The sequence below is a fragment of the Agelaius phoeniceus genome, chromosome 5 (genome assembly GCF_051311805.1).
Source record: "Agelaius phoeniceus isolate bAgePho1 chromosome 5, bAgePho1.hap1, whole genome shotgun sequence".
Lineage (NCBI taxonomy): Eukaryota > Metazoa > Chordata > Aves > Passeriformes > Icteridae > Agelaius > Agelaius phoeniceus.
Window position 1 is genome coordinate 10,411,153 of NC_135269.1, and position 27,151 is coordinate 10,438,303.

At 40.3% G+C, this 27,151-nt stretch overlaps 1 protein-coding gene across 1 annotated transcript in view; it reads right to left on the reverse strand.

Moving 5' to 3' along the window:
• TBXAS1 (thromboxane A synthase 1) overlaps positions 1 to 27,151 on the reverse strand; it is a 228,199-nt gene that overhangs the window by 119,014 nt on the left and 82,034 nt on the right. Inside the window, exon 4 of the mRNA XM_054631033.2 lies at positions 7,612 to 7,708. Within this exon, the coding sequence (XP_054487008.2) occupies positions 7,612 to 7,708 (97 nt within the window). The remainder of the gene's footprint in view (positions 1 to 7,611; positions 7,709 to 27,151) is intronic.

Here is a 27,151-nt window from a genome sequence, read left to right on the forward strand (position 1 = left end):
ATCACAAATAAAAATTACAAACTCGAGATGATGATCCTCAAATACACTCAATTAAATCTGATAATGCTAACTTTTCTACTTTAGCTTTTTTTAATACTTCAAAGAAGAAACTTACTTAAAAGGGGGGAAAAAAGAGCTTTTCATTAAAACTTTTTAATCTGCATTTCTGAAGCTTCTTTTAAGAACAAACAAAAAACCCTCCCACCACAGCCATTTGAATTAACAGATAAACCAAATCCCAACCCATTGCCATCAGTCCTGAAGCACTCACATCCACTAGTGCTACTCTTCAGCTGGAAATTCCCAGCATACTCTTTTACATTTATTAAGGTGACAAAGCACTTCCTAAATGCTTTGTCCTTGTGAACACAGGAATTCTGTAGCAAGGCCAAAAACTGAGCTCAGAGCTCCTAAATCCTAACCTAGAGCCCAAATCACAAAACCAGACCTCTTCTCACTGGGATTTCAGAGGATCAGGTGGCTCACAGAACATAGTCTACGAATACATCAGTCCTTTCTTTAAGGGTAACTGAAGGCAAAGTCTGATTAATTTTACAGCCAAGAGCAGTGATCATTTGACAACATTAGTTTTGTGCTATTAGCTTCAGCATATGGGGAATAAGGGACAATTTGTTGTGCATGCATAAAAAGACTTGCACAGTGTGAAAGAAATGACCCTCTCAATATTTATTATTTTAATTTTCAAATGCCTACTGCAAGCATATGCACTGCTACTTTAAAACATTTAAACAAAACTGAATTTAATTGCTCAGAAAAATTAACCTGCAAGCTCTCAAAGCAAAAAGGGGAAAGGAAAAAGGAAATCCTGAATTAAAAGTGATTTTATGAAGTATAGAAGGCTGCAAAATAGTTACATATATATCGACCAAGCTAGAAAGGTGTTCTAGTATGTCTAGAAGACAGCCATGGAGACACACTTGGGAAAGAAAGCAGATGTTAGGGTTGTTTACCCTCAGTGCTCCTGAACCATCAGGTCAAAACAAGGATCAGAGCCCTTGCTCAGTTTCCTGGCACTGGAAAATCATTCAGGCATCTGCGCTCATGTGCCTGTACAACAGCACCCACAAATATGCAGTCAAACAAATTAATATTAAACAGAAAAGTGCCATACAGCCAAATTCATTCCCTGCTAACATGATTCCCTTTCTATACTAGTGTTGTACCAGACAAGATTTCAAACTAGCTATGATCTAGAAGCTGTATAAAACTGGTAGGCAAAAAAAGTAAATCTTAATAAATTCACTGCTTGGACACCTTTTCACTTATCCTCCCAAGGCATAGAATGATTTTTGGAAGCACCGAATATTCTCAGCTCAGTGAGACCAAGGCTTATTGTACACGTGGCAGGATTGATGCTTGGATTTGTTCTACAAAGCCAGGGAGGGAGGGAAGAACATCTCAGCTCTGCATCACAAACAACTGGATGTTCAAGGCACAGCCTGCCACCAGGCATGATGGCTTTACTGCATCAGGAACTCAAATGCCACCATGCCATGCACAAAGAGGCATATTTTGTGACATTTCCATAATAAGATATGGCACAATTGATGTCTACAGTGCTCTAGGGAATGGAATAGAGACTCAGCCTCTCCTCAAATCACAAGGAGATCCCAAATCAATATATGTGCATCTGTATGCATCCATAAATACACACAGATATGTATTCAAGCTCATATGCAGACATAGCAACTAATCATGGGACATTTTGGCTCCAGAGGTGTTATGCCAGTCACCTTCCATGTCCTTTATTAACCAAACAAAAAACAAAATTAAACGGAATGAAGGAGTGGAAAAATTAAAATAAAAAAATCTAAACAGAATGAAGCAGTGAAAAAAATTAAAGCACATTCCTTCTCTCTGCAGCCACAAACCCCAGCATGTATTTAAAACTAGATATCACAATCAAACTAAATCAAACTATTCACACACACCAGATCATCACTTGTGTACGAAGCCATCCCACTGAATGGTCATTTTAAAGCATGGAAAATGAAGACCTCATTTTATATATATATATATATATATATGTGATGTTTTCTCATTTGTTTGACTCATTTTCCAAGCACTGACTTGCCTGCTGTCACACTGTGTCACTGGAGCTCCAAACCATGTGCCCATGCAAAGGTAAGTTTCCAGCGAGGTTCATTCATCCCCTGTTTACAAACTGAGTTCATTGAACTTTACAACAATAATTTCTAAGTAAACAAAGAAATTCACATGAAAGGATGAAAATGGCATTGACACCACCAGAAATAATCATAGGAAGTTTAACTTGAAGAAAAGAAACATTTCTAAACCAAACAACCAAAGGGTACAGGGTCAAGGCAGCATGCATATGTTTCTTTTGGCAACACTGTAGAACTTTTCATCCCTTATGAGACAACATATGAGTATGTTGGTGGGTTCATTTTTCAAAATAAAACTGTATTTGTTAGAGAGACGGAACAGCCCAGCCCATAAGCTGGGTAAGACTCCGGGTTTGGATAGAAAATTGAATCACCACTTTTTACTGAAAGTCAGCACATCAGTGGGGCTGATGCCTGTTCTCTGAAAGTCAAGGCAGAAGGCAAGAAAGATCTTGCACAGGACATGCATGTGATGCTTTACTTGCAAAAGGTGAAGAACACACCAGCCAGCTCCTGAGCTGAGCTCTTTGAAGCCAGTTCGAACATCCCAGTCCTGCTCTGGAGACACTTCATCATCATCAGTCAGTGCAGAGTCATCTAAAGTTAATATGTTGATTTCTGCTGACTGAGGTCCTGACCCAAAATTCACAGAATTACAAGATGGCTGAGTTTAGAAGGGACCTCTGGAGGGCATCTTGTATCAAATTTAGATAGATCTTTTGGTACAGTAATATACAGTTTTCTTTCCTCTAGCAAGAGACCAGAAAGAACAGCCAGTTCACGAATATGTCAGGCATCCTGGACCACAACTGAAGAAAATGCAGAAAATAGGTTCCTTCCTACTTGGTGGTTGCATTTTATTTGTTTAATGCTCTAGGTAAGCCTGAAGCTTTATAGGTTTACCAAAATATAGATGACGATGATGAAACAGCTTAGTGTAACAGACAAATTATGCATGTGAAAAGAATAATCAGATCTTATGTGGATCAACTCAAAGATGAAGAGAAAGAACAGATAAGCAAAAAGTAAAGAAGCTCAAGCAACTCAACTTTCCTTCAAAAGGGATACAAAGATCTTGTGTCATATTCTATTCATTCCTGGTACTTCTTTATTCTTATTTTTACCACTTCATTATTGTTTGCTGTTAATCCGTTATTATTTTTACCAATGAAGCAGCAAAGCTTCTGATGAGAAGACTGTGATGTTTTCTTAGAGCAACTGGAGTTGGTGTAGATTTTTGAATTTAAAAATGTCACTCTCCCCCAGCTGGTTGGCAGGCAGATTTAAGGATTTGGTCTGAATCAACCACTAGTTTCCACTTGTGATAGACACATGAATCCTGGAAGAGCACCGACTCCTGGCAAACCTTGGCTAGCCAGTACCTACTTTGCCTTAGGGCTCACTGAATCCACATTTCTAGGAAATATTTTTACAGCCATCTGAATTATTTGAATTATGTACCACGTAATGTTTCTCTTCACATTGTTCCATCTTAACATTCTGCTCCTACATTTTTAAAAGTATACTTTAATGATTCTCAAGTACTAATTGAAAAACAAATTTTCAATGCAGAATTAAAAACAATCTGAAAACAGATTATGTATCATTATCCCACCTGGAAGAATGCAACAAACATCATAATCCTATCTCACTTGCAACACAGTAATGAAGTTAAAAATGGTCTTAGTGCTCTTAAAAGGAAGCTTCTATTCAAGAGACAACACAGTTGTGAAAAAAGGTATCATTTACTCCAGCACAGCCCTGCCTAAATGCTGGCTGAGGTTTCCATGATTAACCTAAATTAAAATTAATTCCATATTTTTTGACAGAAGGTATATAAAGTAATTCTCATATTTTCTTCTGCAACTATAATTAAGAACATGGGAAAAAGGCCTCATATGCCTCAAGTATGAAGGTATATTACAGCAGACATTTTTGGTTTTGAATGGCTCTAACGCTTATGTTAATTGAGACTAAATTAAATGGGAAAGCAGAGTGCCATTATTGCCTTCCTGTGATTATACAGTTCACAATACACATACCCTGTGCCTACAAGGCAGAAACAGCCTGTGTGCTAGACTTGGTTGCTTGCTCTAAAAGGAAGAGAACCTTAATGCAGATTTGATATGCAGTCACCAAACACTTCTGCAAGAATTATCAACCAGTAATTCAGAAACAAGAGAAGATGATGGGGGAATATAAAAGACTTTTTATAGCAATTTTCAAAAGATAACCATAGCAAAGATATGAAATATATAGTATCAAAGGGAAACATAAAATGAAAAGTAGTTTAGCTTGTGTTCAATACAAGATCTACTTTGTCTATATAATGAGTGAGCAGACAGGCTCAATGTGTGAGGAGTGCACAAATGGTCTAGGTCTTTCGGATGCAGAGACAGGACACAAGATTCCAAAAGAATCTTCTCAGCAGATTAAAACCACTCTCATTCCATAAAGGCCTTCTGATGACTTCCCAGAAGGGAGTCCACAAGTGCACAATCCCAGATTAAAGTCATCCTGCTGACGAGCACTCAAAGGCATGACATCACATTACAGAGAGCTTTAATAAAAACTGTCAGAATCCACTGAATCATCATCATCTTACTGGCTTCTACCAATAAATCCACTGTTTTCAGCCCTTCACATGTTTGATTTCTCATTGTTTCCTAATCAAATATGTATATCTTTTACAATTAATTGAAAAAGCAGCAAAATAAACAGGGAATAGAAGTTTTTCTACTCTTAGCTTTTAGAATTAGTCTTGAACATCCTGAAACTCAGTGACAATTTGTTAACATACAGTTGCTACAACTGCTACAGAGAGAATAATCTCTCTTTTAGGCATTCTATATTAGAGAACTCACCTTTCACTCTGATGGATGAAGCTGGATTTTGGAAATGCACATGGGGAGGTGAGAAAAGAAAAGCACAAGTGTGTTTTCCTAAGACCTGTTCAAATCCAGTGGTCTCACCTGCTTTCCCATCCTCTCAGACTAAAAGGCTGATTATCTTAAACTACAAAAAAAGGCTCTGGGTTGAAATAATAAGCAAGTGCCATGTCTGAACTGGAATATTGGCCTAACTTTGTGAACAGCACTGACTCCAAAGTCAGTTCTATAACCATTCTTCACTGGGGAAAGAGTTCATAAAACAAAGCAGGGGGATATTTTTAGCATTTTGACTTCTCCACTAGCAAATAGAAACCTTCATTCAAAGTAGAGGAGCTTGCTTTGAATAATTTTAAAATATAAAAACAGAAGCAACCCTATTAAAAGTCTTAAAATGACATTTATTCAGTCAATGTGGTAAGAAAGAATTCTATTATTCTTGGAAAGTGCTTTTCTCACTCTCACCTTTCAATCATTATTTGCATACAACCCAAATCACATCTGAATAAATTTCACTGGCCTTCCTTACGTACCACCAAGCATTATTTATATTCATGTAGGATTACTAGTGTACAGGATAACCAAATACTTCCCCAAGAGACCTGACTACAGATTAAAGAGGAAACAGCTTCCTGTGTGAAAACTCCAGAGGAGGAAAGATCCCCAGGTTAGATATGGAAAGATCCAGAAAGAGAAAGCTGCTAATCTTCAGTAAGTGAAAAGCAATGGCTGGAAGAGGGGAGGACAAAGTGGAAAGTGAGAAACTATCAATGATTGTGGCTATGTGAGAAGACCATAGGACAAGCAGATGAAAGCATATAAATGGAAGGAAGGTCATTTGACATAGACTCATGGGCATTAAGCAAGACAGAAATAGCAACCCTGCACAGGGGGAAAACTGCTAATTTTGCTAAAGGGAGAGCTAGGAGTTAAATTTTCTCATCTGACATAGGCTTTCTGGTTAGTGGCAGGGAAGTCGCTCTGGGTCTCAGTTCCTCATCAATAAAGCAGGACATTGCACAGAAAAGCCACAAATGATTCAGGGGACAGTCAAGCAATGGGTGCAAAATGTGAACCTGCAGAGACAGCTCTAGCTAATAGATCTAATGAAGAAAAAGAAAAGGAGAGAGAGAGAAAGAGGACCTATAGTGACATAATCTACCTGAATTTTAGAGAGAAACACAGATGTTACAGACAGACCATGACAGATGGACACACAACCACAAGAGAGAGAAACCTCTGGACACAAAAGGAGAGGAAGAAAAATTTCACTAACTGAGAAGTGTGACAATACAGAGAAAGATTTATCCAAACGACCAGGCTGACTAAAGTTCTAAAGTTAAAAGCACAACAAACCTTTGAGTGTCTCCTCAAAAGAAAGATTTCTAATTTCAGGGAAATGTTATTAGATCACCAGCTACTACTAGGTGTAGTGGGTACAGTCTATTACTACCAAATATGTAGAAGAAAAGCAGGGGAAAGTTATAGACAGGAAGAAATAGGGTTCCTGCTTGGGGTGGAAGAAGGGAAGGGATGGAAAATTTCTTCAAATACAGAGAAAATGGGGAAAAGCCCAATGTCACATATAACAACTTCAGCCTAAGAAGTCTAAAAATAGATTCTTCCTTTAAAGTGTGAGCTATGGGCAGAATGGGGGGCAGCTGGTACCAGTAGTTATTCAGTAAGATATAGGCAGTCACAAGATGAAATTCATGTATCAAAAGAAGCAAGAAAAGGTGACAAGCAGTTTGCAAACAGACTGACTGATTGCAGAGAGGATCAGAGGGACAGAAGAGACAGAAGCTGATCAGAGAAAAAATGTTCTCCAAGGGCACAAAAAACCCTCCTGAATACATGTGAGTTGGTTTGAGGAGGTTTGAGTGTACAAAGGGCCCAGAGGGAAGCAGGGAATGGATGGGACAGAGGCAGCACACAGTGGCAGTATTTCCTTGTAAAATGCTGGGCAACTGCTGGAACTCTGGCCATCCACCCTCATTATTTGTTCTAACCACCTCCTGAAAATGAGCTTTCCAAGTGTAACCAAGAGCATATGTACAAATTCTTGCTAACTCCAACTTCCTTCTTTGCTATTTATTATTTTCAGGTATGACTAATACACAATAGCTGTGGGAGGCATGTCCTGGTCCCAAGCAGACTGCTCCTGCCCTAAAGTCTAAAAGCACAAAACAGATCATGTGGGGGAGAAAGCAAATAATACCATCTCCATGTTACAGCTTGAGAACTGAGGAAGAGAGCTAGTAAGTGATTTCCCCATGATTTCACAGGAAGTCAGTGGCAAAACTGGGTATTGAAACCCTCTCTTCAACATCCATCTGGTGCTTCAGTCACAAGGACAGTGTGTCTCTTCTAAGGAAATCCCCTTTCATCCTCAGAGTGTTCTGGTAACAAGAATCTTTGACTGAACATATATATTGAGAGTATTTAGCTTAAGGTCTTATTGAACCATGATGTAATTTTGCCTCTATTTCCAGCTTCCTTGTAGCCACTTTTGGTCTGAGCTGGAATTAGCAGTGCTACCAACTCCATCCACAAAGCCAACTTTTGTGGGTACTTACAGTTCTGTTGGTGAAGTTACTAAAATCTGCCACTAAGATTTGCTTGATCATCTCTGGTGAGGACACCACCACAAACATCTGGCGACCAATATAATACCTAGAAAGAAGTAAAAAATCATTTTAGCAGATGGTGACCCCAGAGAACTATCTCCTTCCCTAAAATATCTCTTTCTGCTTGAATATACTTTCAGTGAACAAATACCACAGAAATGTATTTCCTAGGGTAAAGCAGTATCTTTCCAGCCCTCCCACTGTTAAATTAAGATGCATGGACCTGGAATTTAAAGGAAACAGCTTAAAATCTTTTACTGATTAATCAATACTCAGCCAACATTTTAACATAAAGGTTTACACACGCTGTGCTCACTCTGAATTCTGTGCAAAGAGATGTAGTATCACTAAACCAAACTGTAAAGGAGCAAAACATTATAAACCAACTGAAATAATCATGAAAGACCTACAAAATTGCATTTCCTGCCATCAGCCACACGAAATGGCTTTTCTTGGCTAAGCCCTGCCTCTAATGAATCTTTCCAGAAGTCCCCCCAGTGTGACTGTAGCAAAGCACATTTCCACCACTTCTATCAGCACTGGAACTGAGTGCATCTCAGGGTCTGCATTACCATGGACAAACCTTACATTACACTAATAGGGAAGGGGGGAAAAAGTTTTACCAAATCTAAGGGAATTAGTAAAACTTCAGAAGAAGAATAGGTGATAGGGGTGTCTCTGCCTGTACACCCTTTATCTCCCTGCTCCCACTGCAACATGACCTTCTGGAGCCAGGGTCTGCCCTTCGGGGTCTTCACACCACTGTGGATGCTGCAGAGTCACTGGGACCTGTCCCAGCCCTACAACTTCTAGGGGTGCAGAGCTCCCTTCTCCAGCACCATTTCTTCCAAGGCCCAGAGGCACTCCATGGCTGGCTGCTCTGCTGGGGGAGAAAAAGCACGACCAACAAGCAGAGGTCGCTTGCAATCCCTGCCTTTGTTGATCGCTGGACCAGAAAATCTATTCAGGACCAGAAAATCTATTCAGGCAGCACTGTCTTTTCTCCAGCAGGAGAGAGGAAGAAGAGGCTGGAGCAGGCACAGGAGAGCCAGGCAGCTCATAGCAGAACACAAGAGCAATACCACAGATGCTGCAGTAAAACAGTAATATCCATGCCTAATCATTTGGCCATGATACAGCTCAGTATCAATATATTATTTATCACCTGTCTACACTGCAACAACTGAATAGACAAGCAAGTCCTGGACTGAATTAAATATAGTAACTAGGGGTTCCCATGGCAATAAAGCTGCAGCAGCCTGATTTCTTCAAGGGCAAACAAATTAGACAAATATCTTGATCCCAAAGCAAGTTTTCACAGTCCAATTTGACGTCCCTACCACCCAAACGTGTAACAAAAAAATGGCAGAGAAGAACACAATCCTTCCTTCCTTTAGGAAGGAAGACATCATCTTTTCTTCTCTCATGGGTTTTCAGAGGGAACTTTTATTTCCCAAATGCAACCCACAGGCTCTGCTGGAACATTAGATAAGGGTGGTGTGATCTATGAGGGTAAACCTTTTTCACCCCTTCCGGTTTGCTCAATCACAGCAAAAGTAGCTGTCTGTAATGGTCAAACTTTTATTCAGAGTCCTCATAGGTGCATAAAAAAGAGCTGATGCCTCAGATTAGAGAGGGTTTTGATTACAAACTTTAGCAGAAGAGGATAATGCAACTTTTGCATGTGTTTTGTACAGTTTTTCTGACATCAGAGAGGCAACACAAGCTCTCAAGGCAAAGACGTGCTGAACCTACTGCTCTGAATCTACCCAGAATGACCAGCCACAAATACTGACATCTCATGCTCACACCTGGCTTTTCTTTTTCTCCCTCCAAGTTTAGCAAGTTCCTTGTCACATTTATTGGTTAGTGACTGATGGTCCTGCAACAAACAGCTTTTCACAGGGATGAGCTTCCTGACATCAGATTCCAAATCTGAATCAGAAGCTGGTTATGTCTACTCAGACAGCTTAACTCTGATCAGCAAGGGGCACCTCACAATACATCAGGCAAAGCATGTGTGTTTAAGAGACACAATTCCAGTTTATTTCAAACCTGGGAAATTGCAAAGCTCCAGCTCCTGTCCACTGGGATAACAGGATGCTACTCACAGCAGGAGTCTTTATGTCACAGTGCACTTTGTGCTTGAAAGCATTCAGGACTAAAAATTTGGGACAGGAGCATCTCCTACTCAAGCTGTTTTTATGAGAAAGTGACTCACAAGCCAAGCTTATGCAAACAAAATCTATTCATCATCCTCCAACTCAGACCAGTCACCCGCACTCCCAGTTCTGTTTCCACAGCTAAGCTCTTACTTTTTTATTTACTCTTCACTAACTTTCTAGCTATAGGCACCTTCCTTCTTTCTTTATGCAGTTATAAATTAGGGCAGAGAAGGAAAAGAAGGGGGAAAAATCCCTTACACCTAATAAACTGAAAATGCTAGGGAAAAAAACAAACAACAAACTACTTAAATTGATTTTTAAACTAAGTTCTGCTTTTTTTTTAAGGAATGACTGCTATAAAGCACACACATTATTGGATCTCAAACAGCAAAAGCTGTCTTCCTGCCTTTTTTCCATTCTCCTACTTTCTGTATACAATCTTTCTAACCTTTTCTGGGACATAAAAAGATGAGGCTGTGCATAGGCATACTTTGGAAGTCAAAATCCATAAGCCAAAGACATTAATTCCATGGTCTTTCCCTGAAGTTAAGGAAAAAAGACAAGTAGAACTAACTGCAAAACAAAATCACCTGAGCTATTTCATTCAGCAAGCACAGGCTTGGAACCTGAAAAGCTGCCAGAAAGATGCTTAACTGAGTTTTAATATATTTTAAATCCTTTGCAGGATCAAGGCCTCAATCACAAAACAAGAGGCTATCTCCCAACTAGGTGTTTTGGGGTTTTTTTCACTTGTTTCAAAATAGCAAGTAAAAGATAAAATCCTCTTGAACAATAATCTATTCTTCCCAAGTAAATAACAAATTCACCCCTGCCATGTAACTTCATTTTGATTCTGTATTACTGGATGAGGATATCACTAGTCCCACGTAGACTTAGATTTATTATTGAACAAAACCTGATATTCTTGTCAGATTTTAATAAATAAGAGTTTGAGAAAAACAAAAGCCTCTGGGCAGGTACATTGCAAATGGATTCATGAATAATTTAGGACAGCACTTTTTATTAACTTTTCCTAGGTTAATCTTTCCACAGGGCTCATTCACACACTGAAGTCCTACCTTTAGCTACAGTACCACCACACTGCTTGACCCAAGACTTTAAAATATTTTCATCTAGGGCTTTTAGGGTGCAAAGCAAATACTTGGGAATACCTAGCCTGCTCCTGCAGAGAAGCAAGAATTCATGCATGTAGCATGACATCTGTGAGGAGATGCAACTCTGTCCTCATGGAAATCAGTTGTAACTCTGCCACACCAGCAAAAATAAATTTCATGACCCACACATGGAAGCAAATTTTCCTGTGTAAATGAGGCATTGGTTAAGTAAGTTATGCTGTTGGGGCAATTTCTATTATATTTCAGTTAAAACTGAAGCCCTCCAGAACAGTAAAAGAACTTAGCATTTTAGTCAAGTAACTTTAGCTCCTTTGGAAGGTGAGGCAGGAAAGACCTGATACCAGTACATAAACAGCACAAGTACAGTGTGAGCTTGCTCCAGCAGATGAAAACATGGATGAGGAGCCATTGTCCCAGCAGGCTGCTGGTGCACAAGCCAGCAGCCTCGTGCCACATCATCCCCAGGATGGCCTGGCAAAAGGGCTGACACAAGCATTCAGCAGAGGGCATGGGTCTATTCCCAGAAGCTGTGAAAAAAGTAACATTTGCCAAAGGGCCTGCACGTCAAGGAGGTGGTTATGTCACAGGGTATTGAACAAAATAAGCCAAACTTCATCAGAAGTGTTTCAATAACTGAAGAGGCTACAAACACCCTGCACACCCAGCTGCAGCAGTTTCACTCCTCAGAGCAGACAAGCACCCCTCTTAAGGCAATTCATGAGACAGACAGAAGTGACTACCTTGTGTTCAGGGTTCACTCAGATGTTGCAGTCCTCTTTACAATGATTTAGTCATTCACTAAACACATCTTTTTCTTTTATCCACAAGAATAAACAGCAATCCAGCAATGATATCTTCAGGTCTGCTCATGCACCACCATTGCTCTCTGCAGAGGTGTGGCCTGGGTGTCTCAACCCCACACCCAATGCCTGCCATGGCCAGGGCCACAGAAGATAACCCATGGAGGTAAGAGATGCCTGCCAAGCCCAGCTCTCAGCTGAAGTAGGAGTGATGAGACAAGGGGCACACTGGACTGCCCAGTCTCTCCTGAAACACTGCAGCGATCATATTCCATCCCCAAGTTTGACAGAGACCCCTAGAATGCAGATTTCTGTTCTCAGATCAGAATCAGCTGCTTTTCATTTGAAAGACCAATTCAGCATCAGCATTTCCATGCTCCCAAGACCATTCTGGCCACATAGCATGGTCATCTGCTGCCCACAGCATCTCCCAGCTCCTGAGCCATGGCCCCTGAGCAAAGCTCACAGCAACGTGGCCTTGTTGCACAGGAAAAGTGGAGAGCACACACAGTGCCTCATGGCAAAGGGCCATGTGTTTTTGTATAACATCCATGTGGGAAACACCTGCAACCCTTTCACCTTGTTTACAGTGCTGCTGCCAATTCACAGAAGACTTTGATCTTCCTATCTATTATCAGCCCCCATCATAAAACATATATATGCTGTTGGGCAATAAGCAAGGCTTTGTTTTCTATGCTGTGGTCTGGTTAAGTACACAAAGATCACCTGTAGAGCCATATGAAAATAGAATATTTTATTATTGCTATTTTCTTCTAGGAAGAGCAAAGAATAAAGACAAAAAAAAGGCAGTGGGGGAGAAGGAGAGGTGTACAAAGACACAGAGATACAGTGGGAAAAAGTTGATTTCCTTAGGCAATTTTTCCTTAAAAGAAGTTCCTTGATCACTCTGCCTCTTTTGTTTAGAGACACCCCTCCATTGCAGGCAGAGAAACATAAAAACAAATAGCACAATGCTTGTTTAAAACAGGCCTGAAGCCCTGCCTTATTTACTTAAGTATTTCAGAGGCCAGCAAATTGATTTGTCATAGCACTGTCCCCTTTCAGTGCTCGAAGGCAATTCAGATGTGGTAGGACTAAGCAATATATAATGAACAGCTGCAAAACCCAAACACAATCTGCACAGGAAGGGTTAGCTTGGGCTGAGAGGAAAGGAAAGGAGTGGGACAAATTTGTCTAGTACCATGAGTATTGTTTGTATTATTAGCAGCTAAAGGTCTCCAAGAGCCCCATATCCTAATTTGACAGGAGATATTCATACATAGAAATCTTTTTCTAGGTCTGTAAAGCCTACAACTTAAATAACCTAATGTGACAGCAGGGAAAACAAATAACATCTTCCATTTTCCATCTGGGGGACAGTCAGGTATGGAGGAGATGGGAATTGCCAGCAATCATCTTTTTTTTTTTCCTGTTGACACCCTGTGGGAACGGAGCTTCTCAGCTGCTACGTACACCTGGAAATTGCATGCCAGCTGTCTTTGGGAAGGTTGGGAACTAACTCCTGTGCCATTTGTTCTGCATCCTAGGCTGTAACTCTAGTCAGCAAGGTGCTTCCCTGGACTATTTTTATAAAGCACTCACAAGTTGAGTAGCTCCAGATTAGAGAACCACAAAACACCCATTAACATTTAGGAGAAGAAAAACCAAAAAAAACCACCCCAAAAACACAACACCCTAGAAACAGGTGAAATTACTGCACGTGGAAATGAAGCCACAGTAGCACTGAGAAGTCTCAGGCACAGTGAAAAGTTTCAAAGCACAGCTGTACCAAGACACACACCTCATCCAGAGACTAATCCAACCCATTGTGTAAATTCATGAAAAAAAGAGGCATGGCGACACTCATTTCTATTTACGAATAAATTGTTCTTCATTTCCTTTTTTAATGAACTACATTTCTTTCCATGTTGTGAAAGCATTAAAAGAAGCGCATAGGACTATTAATTTAATTCCTGGGAGCGTTAAAAATACCATGTAACATAAAAAACTTGCTCACATGTACTTCCTGCGCTGCTCTGTACAGTTATGCACCTAACTCTTTGTCCACACACCTGGGATTTAAAATGCTATCTTCTACATACCAAGAACCTCAGTGCTATCTCAAACTCACACCTTGCCAGAAGGCCTCTGCCTTCTGACATGCTTAAGGAAGTATCAAAAAGAAGGAAGAAGATTCTGGGATTATTTATCTTCTCCCCACCACTAAAAGCACAGCTATCTTTAAAGGAGTTCCTCCCTCATCAGGTGTAGTAAGAGACTTGTGGTATGAAAGTAATATATTTAAAGTTGACAACGAAGAGAAGGAGGGCTGATTGAGGTCATTATAATGTACAGAGTTGGTAGAATCTTTCAAGTAACTTATACCAGGGTGCAAATAAAATCTGTTTCTGAGCATCTCTAACCTCAGGGTTTAGCAACGTGAGGATGAGACACACATTTACTAATCCCTTCCCTCGACCAAGTGAGCAGCGCAGGAGACACAGGCTCTGTATGGCTGTGTTAATTCATTCATGAAATGAAGTAGATGACATTTACCCACATATAAGAAATGACAGAGATTAAATTAAGCTCACAAAGTGCCACAAAGAGGGGGAAAAAAAAATCTCTGAATTATACAAGCATATTCAGCAATCTATATCCATTTGGTTTTTGGAGGCAATCTGGGTCTAGACCTAAGCGCAAATACAAAAACTCAAGCCCATATTCAGGGACTGGGGAGAGAAGCAGCAAAAGGGATGGACAGGGATAGCAATTGTTTATTTTCTCTGTTCAGGTGGCCTGCAGCAGAAGCTGGGTTCCAGGGCAGTGCAGAGCCACAGGGTCGTGGGCTGTGCTCCTCCACAGCCAGGGAGCTGCCTCTTCCCAGTGCTGGCAGGGGTTATTTTTATCCTGCCAACTGGGCTAAGATGATTGCCGCTGCCGCTCCGCATGCTCGCATCACACCGCTAGCGCTGATTAGCTACATCAGTATTCCACTTCATTAATGCCAAGTGAAGGCTGTAAATAAGGCACTGCTTTTACAGGATGCTACTGGAAATGAGAAGTACTGTGTGATATTAATAAGAAGCCAGTCACTCCTCCTGCGTGGGTGCGTGGTGCTGTTGTGACCGGGTGACGCTCAAAGTCGTCACAGCTCTTCACCTCGGCAAGAGTGCCAGAACAATGTTTCTAATTCTTTTCCCATGGTGCTTCCCATCAAGTTGGGCTGTATTAGTCTGTGTTTTGTTACTTCTGTTTAGACTGTGGTATTTTCACCAGAGCTTGTTTTGTCTGCGCTCGCTAAAGCGCGCTCTGCCTGACTGGCCTCATGTGGCGGTGCAGCAGGCGTTTGTTTCCTGTGGGTTTCAGCATATTTCTGTGCCTGGCCTTTCTGGGGCTTGTCGAGATTCAGCGTGAGAATGGCCTCATCTCTTTGCACCTCATTCACTACTAAAGTACTCCTTTGCCACACCTTGAGGGAAAAACCATGAGGTTACTTTTTCCAGAACAGTGGATTATTATTTCTAGGGAAGGCTACCTCTGGAAGATAGCAAACTGTCTGTGTGTCCAAACTTTACTTGCTACTGTGAACACAGTGTTCATTTGTATGGACTTGTATGAGCCTATTATTTATATTCAACAGTGCTACCTATTTTTACAGTGAAATGAAAAGAAAAAACTTACAAGATGGCTAAGGAGGGTAAGTAGACAAATGTTACTTAGTCTAAGTAAGTGAAGGGATAGGGTTCTGCTGAATGCTTATCCTGATTTCTAGTTAGCTTCCTTTGACAGACAGGTAAGCAATTTCTGGGAAACAACAGGCAGCATTACCCTGACAGGGCTAAAGCCATTTCATACAAGATAAATGGAGACAGAGCAGCACACTTGCAGAAGATGAGGGATATGACTGTGATGCTACATCGAATAATATGGCTGAGAGAACATGGGGAGGAGCGGAATGCAATGCAGGGCTGCTTTCTAGCAAAGTATGGGGGACCTATCTGAACACACATCCATGGAGCCAAGGAGGATCCTGTGTCCCAGAAAACAGGGGGCCATGTGTGTGTCACAGTGCAGGATGCAAGAAAAATTTGGGGACAGAAGGCAAGAGGAGAGCATATGTGTGACCATACAGAGAAAATGAAAAGGGAAGGTGGTCAAAGGATTTAAATATGATTTGTGATACTACAACATCACAAGAAACAGCAGGTGATAAAGCAGGTTGACTATAATAAAAGCAGAAGTGTAATAAAGTTTATAGTTACACACCCATCACTAAACTTCATATAAGCAAACATTCCAGGGTGACTAAAACAAAACCCATGTGATCTGACTGCTGCCTCTCAAAGCCATTCTGACCATGATAAAATTGATTTTGTGTTATTTTTCCTCCCCAAGACCTGACATCAGGGTACACAGAAAAGCCATCCATAACTCTGCCTTTCTGCAGGCTTATTCTCATGTATGCTTTACTTATCATGGCCAGAACTCAAGTGTGACTGGAGTTCTTCACTTCTCCAGTTTTGTGAGAAAACTTAGCCATTTTAGCCCTGGAGGAAAGAAAAGGCTCTCAGAAAAAGACATGTCCTCATAGATATCTTCAAAAGCAGCATTCAAAACAGAGACATTCAAAATCAGTAGGCTGTTTCTGTTTGTTCTAATTCTGCACTTTATCTTTCATTTCTTCATAGGAAAGACAGCTCATCTGCCTCCTGTAAATAGGATCTGCAGTGGTGGACAAAACAATATTTTATTTTTGAATGTATCTGAAATAAACATGTATATAATTTTCTTTCAGTCTACTCCTTCTTACTGGCATTTTGATCTTAAATCAATGAGAGAGTTACATTATATAGTACACCATCCCTCTTAATACCTTTGCTCTGCTTATGTTAATGCAGATGCATGCATTTCTGACATAATACTGTCTTGATATTAGAATATTTTAATTCTTCAATAATAGATAGGACTCAATAGACTGTTTTTTGTTTTGGTTGTTTTGTATCATGAACATAGCATGATGGAATGAGTCAGCCAAATTGAATTTCATGTAATTACACATGCAACAGACCATCTTGAAGAATAAGAAGTGACACTTTGACTTGGTCATGGTTACTAGCCTGAAAATATCTGAAGTTTAAGCAAGTGAAATCAGGGTTTCATAAGTGGGAAGGCACGAGCCACTCATTCATTTGGTTTGTGTGCAATAAAGACACAGATCCCAGCCAACATGGGACAGCCCTAGTCAGGGAAGGAAAGGCTTGTCAGACCAGCCATGAGGGGACAGTCACTGGGACTCACTTTTCTTGCACAATCTGCCTAAAAAAAATATGTCTAAACAAAGGAAAAAAAGATAGTAACCACCTACTGAGCTCTTGGGAATAGACTTTTTTATGCTACAGCATACAAAATGCACACGGGAAAGATTAATTTTTTACCTATAGCAGCATATACTTTTTCTATACATTCTCAAGATAAACACACACACAAACCCATTTATTTTGTTAATGCATTATTAAATGTACACTAATAAAAGTAATTTCCCAATGCTTGATGCATTTATCACGAAACCACTAGCAGAATTCTTTACAATAAAAATGCTAGCAGTACACATGGCCAACCTAAATTATCTAGGGAAATGGCTAATATCTGACCACACAGAAACATTAGAAAGCAGGGTTTTGTTATAGGATAGAAGGAGAAAAATAGATGTATTTTCTTACAGAAAAATTGCAATGATAAAATTATTTTTAATAGAACAATGCTACAGCTCCAGGAAATTTTCCTGAATCAATTCAATCTGTGTCGTGCAGGACTTGAAAAACCCATTAAAAATAACCGTGATAAATTTCCTAACCTCTTTCAGTGCACCACACAGAAGACAAAGGGAACTGCAATTCAACAGAGATAGAAAGAAAATAACAAAATCCTGATAGCTTGTGTATCAGCAGTAACATCCTCACTAACAACAACGAGCAAATCTCTACCACAAAGGACAAGAAGAGCAGGAGTGATGTGTACAGCTGACAATGGCACTCCAAAGTAATGACTTCCAGGAAAATCTGTGTTACAAATGGACAACGTGCTGCTGAGAGGTAGTTGAGTCACAGCTTTCATAACATGGCAAATTATTCAGCCTAAGAATGAATGTACCAAACCCCAGGGTGTATATGGGTCTGGTAAGGCAACTATGGGGATTACATCCCACAAACATCTAATATGCTCACCTGGTTTAAATTATTAAAACCTCACTAAAATCCATGCAGGTTCAGGGATTTTTTCCCCCATATTTAATGTGTAGTCATGAGATACAGATCATGTTTCAAACCGTAATACTAGTGAGTGCACTGCCTAGTTGACCTATTTTCCATTTGCCATGTTCTACATATCATCAGTTGTAACAAACACACTTCCTTTGCTGCTCCCTTCTTTGTGGTGGGAGAAAGTGGGCAATTGCATAAAAAATGGCCTATACATCACCATATAGTGAAACGACCCAAATCCATGGGGATGGAATAGCACCTGTAGCCCTCTCTGCCACAGCCAAATCCTTTCACCTCGTTGGTGAGTCCTGTTCACCCACTCCTTCTACTGACCCCCAGTTAGAGCTCAGAAAATCACACTGACACTGCTCTGCACATGTGTGAGCTCTCTTCACAGCTGCACTGAACAGCTGTCCCAGGCCCACATCTGGCTGCCTGGGGACATGAGTGAGAAACAGACTCAAGAATTTCTTCTCTCTGCCTCAGTTATAGCTGCTTGGCTGGAGACTACAGGATTCCCATGTCCCTGCTTCATTTTTGAGTCCATGTCACCATTCTGCCTTGCTATGCTACTTCCCAAACCCTCTGATCTCTGGAGTGTGCTAGAGCAGTTTCCCAGAACCCTTGTCTCCAAACAGTTCAATGCACATGAAACACCACTAGTTATGATTAAGATTTCTGAGAACAGTTCTGAAAAAAAACCCAGCATTTTTAATTGCTCAAAGTTTACTTAGAAAAAGGGGGGAAAACAGTAGATTTGAAGACAGACCAATGTAAACACCTCATGTTCCTTCTAAATATAAATGTATTGGGCCAATTTCAAGCAACTTGATCCTCATGCAATGACAGAGGTACAGCAGAGATACAACCCCCTGAAATCTATTCATAACCCCTATAAACAAAGCACAAAAAAAAAATACAAGCACAACTGTAGGATGAGCCATCATTGAAGTAAATATATTGATCTATCAAAAATGATTGAAGACTGACAATAAAAGGGTTATAAATTCCTAGAAGAAAAAAAAAGCAAAAAGCACAAAACCAACCCACTGAAAAACTCCCACCTACATTCACAGGGAAAAATAGACTGAAACAATAAAACACAATGGCAGTGCCTGTACATCTTTGATAGCTGCCCCTCCCAAAAGCTGGAACAATCCTGCTATAAACCAAGCAAATGAAAATGTAAATGCATGAGCAATCGTCTGGGGGATTCAGATGCTTCGTGTCCTGTAGGCAAAGAAGGAAGGGGGAAAAGGTAGGAAAACACAAGAAGGCACCACTTTTAATATCTGCAATTATTGATTATGCTCTTCTCACCTGGAACCTTTTGAATCCAGCAGAGATCTCCCAGTATACAGGCAATGCTGCCTGCATGGCAGGGTCAGTACTGCCAGCAACACCCCTCGTCCTCTGACCTCAGTGTCATCTGCTGCTTCCACTCCTCTGGCAGCAGAGACAGCCCGTAGATTTCAGAGGTGCCAGCCTCTGGAAGTGTGAGTACAGCTGCCTGCAGAAATCCAATATCCAAAATGGCAAGCCCAGAAGAGGCAAAGACTGGGAAATACCCTGAGTGCAATGCCCAGAGCAGTCCCATGGGCAGCTATAAACACAGTGGGATCTGCTCCAAGGCTTACCAATTGTGTAGTTGTGGAAATATTTTGCTAAAGAAATTACCAGAATGAAAATTTCACAGACTTCTGTTCTTCACTACTGATGAAAATCCAATGGTATTAGTTACAGGATGAAAACAAATAAAATGCCAGTAAAATAGAAGAAAATATGGGTCTGTAGTAAGAATAAGTTTAGGTATTTCAAATATTAATCTTCACATTTTGTAACATACATCTCTATTTCAAAAATAAAAATTTAAATTACTTTAATGGAATTTAATATTGAAAAACTAATGCCTTTCCATGTGATGTCACATTACCATCTGACCTACTTTAACATTTGTCTCTGTACTGCACTTGGAGACCTACTTTCTGCCCCAAACATAGCTTATTTCCTATTGGCCTAAATGGCCAGCTGGTGAACATATAAAATTGTTAGGCTGCTTTGGTAACATTTTACTTTGGCCCTCCACAAAGTATTTCATAAGATGTTCCATACAATAAAAGGTCCCAAAGAACCAAGATCCTCTCACTTTGAAAGACTCTGCAGCAAATCCCCAGTGTCCTTGCCAAGATCTTTTTTCAATAAAATAGATTCCAACATTGACAGAAAAGCTTGGATTATTGCTGAGTGATAAAACGTCTGCTGCTAGACCTTACAGAGTCAGAACATTGCTCCCAACTCACTCCTTTTTCTGTAAACTACTTTAAGAGGTCTGGGTATGTCTTCAGATTTGCTGTACAAAACCTAATTTTATTCCAAAAAACTGAAGTTGTAGAACATGAGAAAGACCTAAACATTGGGTCAAGATCTTCAAATAGTCATGACTCTGTGCCTGAAATGAAGCTACACTGAAGTAAACAAGAGCTTGAAGGTTCAGACCACCTTTTTCAGGCTTGTTTGCATGGGGCAGAGAGGAGATTCTGGTATAAGACAAGATTTTAATCTTAATAAAGTTGGACTAGAAAAAACTCCCATGCAAATGTACCCCAATAATTGCTGGAGGACATGGTCAGTCTTTTCCGTGATGCAGTGACTGTCTTTACAGAGCTGCTGTGTCTCTGCAAGGGAGGTTTCTTTGACATTACAACAGCTTTTTAATTATACTTGTAGAATTTTATTGGTATGACTAAAACAAATCCTCCTTTCAAGAACAGCCTTCAGGTTTCGCCACTAAATTTACTGGAGGGAGAGAACGATTCACAATCCCCAGGGTAATGGTGGCTCAGCTCATCCCATGTTCCCCAAGACAGTAAAAAAAGAATGAACATACTAACAGCTTAAAACAACTTCCTCCTCTGCAGTGGGGTATACTTTTGCCTATTTCCTGATGAAATCATACCCAGTTCAGTGCCAGCAGGCCTGACATAAAGAAGACTCTCCAGGAAACAAGGTACTCAAACAGAGAAAAAAGGTAGTTTTAGGATGGTGCCAAACCAACATAGAAAAAGGAAACATTTTGCTCCCCTTTCTACTAATAAAATGTAGTAAACTAAAATTGATCCCCAGACTAATAAGTTAGAGGGAAAAACTAAAACCTATATATGACAAAACAATAAAAAAGTAATGAAGAGATTTATGGAATTACATAAAAAATCTTGGAATGACGTTAAAATTGTCAGGTCATGTTACTGTTTTCAATTCAACATGGATAAGAAAAACAGGGAGGAATAAAAATCAGAACACAGTGGAAAGATAGCATAGAGCTAAAGATAACAGAGAGAGGTAAGACAAAGAAAAACCCAGAGCAAATATTTAGGGGGTAAGGGAAGGAAGTATGAAAAACCATAAACACAGAGCCTACAAATCAAGGTCATGGATGGAAAAAACCAAAACCAGAACAAACCCCCACAAAGCGGTGGCAGCAATTGAACAACAACATTGAAGGCAGCACTTGATGGGAAGCACCTCTGTAGATACCTGGCTAAGTGTAGTCATCTTCACAAAGGAAAATACTAGTACTTTTAAGAAACAGACATCCCAAATCCATTCCTCTGCAATGCTCTGGCAGCCTAAGGGACAGAGGCCCCATGAGGTCTTGTCTAAGGGCTCCCCAGAACGAGCAGAGAGGCTCTAACCAGCACCTGCCTCCTGGGGCTCCTAGCTGGTGGCATGAGAAAGGGACAGAGCCATGGATGCTCTGGCCTGTGCTGGGCTTGCCAACAGCAGGAACATCCAAGCACAGCCTGCTGATCTGCATCCTTCTCCAGACCCAGCGTAGCATCTGTGGAAAAGGGAAATTCCTTTTGCTCAGTGCTTCTCATGGCACAGTCACAACACAGTAACAAGCTGCTTTTGGATTTCTTTGGGCTGCCAGAAAGAAGGGAAACTGGCATTAGGGAGTGACCTGGAGAGGGAGTAATTTGACTCTCCTGTAAAGTGACCAAGTCAAGCAGGAGAAATTCCTGAACCGAGTGTTAAAATTGATCTGCTTCGAAGACTGCCATGAAAGGGGACAAACACACATGCAAACATACTGGGAGGCATGATGCATTTGCCTCCCTCTACATATAGTGAGGGGAAATTATTCAAGAAATGCATTAAAAAATTACCATGCATGGCACTAGGAACACCAGTTCATAATCAGATACATAGCAAGTGAAGTCAGAGACCATTAATAGCTGCTGAACGTTGCATATTGCATGTATCTGCTTTAGGTTTGCATCAATACTTCTGAAGTGCTGTAGGAAATTCTAATGAAAGCATTTAATATGCACAGCAAAATCTTCAACACTGCTGTTTTCCCATACTTTCTAGGACTTATATATTGAAATAATGCCTCAGATTTTTCAGTCTTTTAGAAGCTCTCCACCTGCTTATTTCCAAATGGTGGGAAAGGATAGGGGGGAAATTACAAGGGACTTTACACCTTGTGTAAAGGTGTAAAGATTTACACAAAATGTTGTGTAAAACTGCTTGTTAAAATGTTGAACAAATACAGGTTCCAGTAGATAATGAAGGTGGTAATGTGAAATTGTGTCTAAGGAACTAGTTTTTGTAACTCAGAATATTTCCTCCCCCTTCCTTGAATGAGGATGACACATTGTGGTATGCAGGTGTAACATGATAAGAAGAAGCAATCTGTTCAGCAGTTTCATTCCCTTTAAAACTATCATTTTAACCATTAATTAGCAAAGGAGCAGGCAGCAGAGATCAAAGATCACCCGTGCTATATATTAGCTGTAAAATACTCCTCAGGCAGCACATTTTCAAAAGAAACTTCACTTTTCAAATACTCCTAGGATGAAGCTCACCAGGACTATGTTTCAACAGCTAAATGCTGCACAGTACCAGCATGCAAGGGACCAAAAGGAAACACTTCTGCAGGAGGAAATGGAGGTGAAATCTTCTCCTAGCCAAGGTTGCTATATGCACACCCACAGAAGCAGACCAAGATTTAATCAGGTTCCTCAGAAGCTTAGCTATGGTACAAGGGCCTGCTCCTGCTTCCATTGTCAGTCTTAGGAGCTGACAGAGTTTTGGCCAGTCTCTCAGAGCTGTTCCATGTCTGACCAAATCTGCCAGTGAAGCAATTCCAAGCAGGAGATGTTCCTCTACGCAATCATTTGTGGAGCTATGGTCACAGCAGTTTGTACATGCCATAAGCACAGAAAAAAGCATCAGGAATGTGGTGCAGATGACAGGCAGTGTCCTTTGTTGCCTTGCCAAGAGCACATGAAATGCTGTCTGTCTCATATTGGATTTCACACTCTTTCCAGAGGTGTAAAAGATTACATCAGGTCTTTGACTTACATTGGCTTAAACAGCTGCAGTAGAGTCACAGAGGGATTGGATGGAGAAACTTGGGGAAAAGCACAACAGTGAGCACACATCTGCAGCTCAGCCACCCCAGGGCAGTGTCTGGAGCCTCAGAGAGGAGTGGGAGAGCTTTGCACACAGAAGAAACTACCACTTCACCAAAGGTTTCTATTCTAATGGCTTTGGCTGCACTGAGGGCTGGAACTGCAAAATTTTGATGGGCTTTTGAGTTCTGTCTGTGAATACCTAGAACACAAATGTCCCTGGACCTTCCCGGGGCAGGCAGAGGCTACAGTACCAAATCAAGAACCATCACAGAGTACACAAGCTCAAGTTGCATGGTTCTCATGGGAGGTCACAGTCCACACAGCAGATTTGTCTGTGGCTGTGAGGTACTCATCAATAAATACCTTTGACAACACTAGTACATTAGGTATCAATTTGCAATGTTCCAGAGACCTAAGTACATTTGAAACATGCCAGAATTAAACTGGTCAAATAATTTACTGTAAATTTTGCCAACAATCTGCAGCCCACAGATCTGTGTATGCAGAATGTAAAATACTCCAGTAGTGATCAGGCAGCCACAAAAACAATTCCACCTGTGACAGTGGCACAGACTCCAGCTCTCAGAACAGTGTGGTATGCCACCTTTTGGGCACGTCTGTAGGCATCAGTCCCACAGAAGGCTCTGTTTTCAGGAACAATTAACTCTAGAGACAAGAGGAGAAACTGGTGATGATATATACCCAAAAGTAACTCCAAAGACTTGTTCCAGCAGCTCGATTTAACCAACTGGAGCCAAATATAACCAATACCTAATTATGTTGAACTGTGGGAATTCAGATGGAGATGTAGCATTGTACCATGAATTCTGCCCTGGAGTTTCTGCCAGGAGTATTGCTGGGTTTCAGTTCTTTTTTTATAAACAATTTTAAAAAATAGGTTACTATTTACAAATTCTCATAGTGATTAAAAGAAAGGCTCCTGAAAGTTTAACTTGAAAACATTAAGATTGTCCTATTGCTCTGCCCATTCATGCAATAATATTTTCCAATTCAGAGGGAATGGCTAACACATTTCGCAGAAGAGCAACAAAATCATCTACATGCAAAGAGAGGGTGGAGAAGAAATATTTTTCTCCCCATTAACTTCTTCCAGGTACAATAGAACTTGGAGTTTATGTGTACCAACAGCACTAAAAAATTTTTAAGGCACAAATACAATTGTTTTTTATAGCCCTGATTCAGCAAGGTAGACAGACTTCTGGTTAACTTGAAGCATGTTGAGCAATACCATTGACTTTAATGGGATTACTCATGTACTCAAAGTTAGGAGTTCTGCTGTACTGTACAATTTGTAGGTAGTTAATGGAAGAAAGAGATAACTGTAACCCACATCAGCAATTCTGGGGCTGGTCAACAATCTTATAGAGTCAAAGAACCTTATCACAACACATAAAGGAGAAAGCAGTGAGAAGGAAATAAATCTTGATGAAATACGAAAGACCTGACATTAGCCAAAAAATATACTGCTCTTTAAGAACACAAAAATCCAGGCAAGTGAGGCTACCAAAATTCCCAATCAGGTTACATGGGTAACAGATATTATGAGGAGCTATAAAACAGCAACAGGAAGCTTACTTTTCCCTATCATTGTACAGGTATGATTTCTTCTAGCTGAAATATAAAAAGTCAATTCTTTAAAATATCAAAAAAAAGGAAGTACCACATGAGAGGTAGTAAGTCTAGTAGACCCCCCCCAGTGCAAAAGAGGAAATCAAACAGGATATGATTTTTTCATAAAACTGAGGTATTTCTTTCCATGAGCCTTCAGAAACAAAGATGAGAATACTTTTCCTGGAATCACTTTTTCCACAGAAAGCAGAGAGGCTAGAAATAGATTGCTTAAAAACTTTGTGACATTCAAATAGCAATAAAGACATTGTTTCTTCAGTTAAACTCGGCCCATGATGAAGACATCAGCAGTTCCCTGCAGGAGGAGATCCTGCTCTATCCACCTTAGGTTTGTCCCAAGGTATTTGATGACAGCAGAAGGAACAAAAAGGCTTTGAGTAAAATTCCAAATGCCCAGATCCCAGAAATGCATGTCCCTCTTCCATCCACAAAAGGGGAAAGCACCAAGCCCCCACAGTGACAAACCAGAGCTTCTACTACAGACATCTTCAGACTTCTCACAGCAGGTTGAAGTTGAATGTCCAAGGCAGAGTAAGAATAGGGTTTGACCTGCTGCAAGCTATTTCAGATGCAAAACAACATGACGAAAGAGTGTCACCCCACAGATGGCACTGAATTTTAATCTGTTCTCACTCTTTGGTTATACACAGCGAGGTCTATGTTATGACCTCTTTACATCCTTCCCCATGTCCAAATGCACTGCTACAGTCAAAGGCAGAATAAGCTCCTTCATTTCAGAGCAATCAACTGCCCACTTGGGGCTGTGTCATATTTTCTCATGTTGTTGAGCCAAGAATATATTACTTATTTTGGCAGATTTCTTTTACTCCAAATCAGTTCTGTAAAGCCATAATGATGCAATTGCAGCAGAGCAGTCAAAGGCATATTAGGTGCATACAGAAAGGAAAACTAACTCACCCTCACATTGTAGAAGTTGCTTTTCCAATTCCATAAAATATGTTGTCCCTCTTTATTTCTCTGTCTGCTTTTATCACCTATTTCCAATCAGAAGCAATTAACCTACAAGTGAAATGGAACAACTGGATATGATGGAGGTGAGAATAAAGTAACATAGCATTAATATTCATCCAAAAAATGAGTGGTGTAAATCACTTCCACAGCAAACAGCTACTCTCCTACAGAACTCTTATGTGAATAGGGGAATATTCAAGGCACATCTTAAGTATTAGTACACTGTTTTCCAAATAGGATTCCTTTCAACTTCATTTTTGCTAGGAGAAATAGCACACATACTTTAGAGGAAGCATTTTTATAGAAGGTACTCCAAAACATAGCTAAATCAAAGATTTCCACTGTTGCAGGACCTCTTCAAAAGTCACATCAGTGGCTTGGATTACCCTGTTGAATAGATATGCTCCATTCTCTGCTTTTGCACCAAACCAGAGCTGTTTGTTTCTGCCTTGGCCTCCATCTTAGGCCACCTCTGTATGAAAACAGTTTTCACAGCACAAACTCACAACTGATGACTATTTGCATTGTCTGTCTTTATAAAATATCAGTACCATCACCTCTCCTTTGGATTTGCACACAGGAGCAAAGGGAAAAAAAAGCTTTTGTGACCTACAAAAGCCTTATTTGAAATAATTCTCTCCGACTTGAGGCCTTTTGGAATGGAAGGGATATATTGTTTTGACTTGATTAAAGCTGAAAAGTTGATTTGACATCCTGTTGTCAAGGAAACCAATTCACACACAAAAGAAAACAGTTGTGATGGTATCATTCAGACTATTCAAGTGACCTTAGGAAGAAAAAAAGGCTTCAGTTCCAAAGATTTGTATTCAACTCACTTCACCACTGTAGAAATAAAGATCATTGCTCTTTATGCTTATTGGAAAGCAGTTTTCAATCTGGGAAAAGAAAAATGCCACATCTTCTTCCATCTGCCAGATCCAATACTTTTCTGGGAATATACACCTAAACACACCTACCATTTATTTGCCTGTTTCAAAGAACCATAGAAAGAATCACACTGAAGACTCATAGGGAAGGAGAAAGAATTTCTTTAATTGACAGGACTGTGATAAATACCCCCTG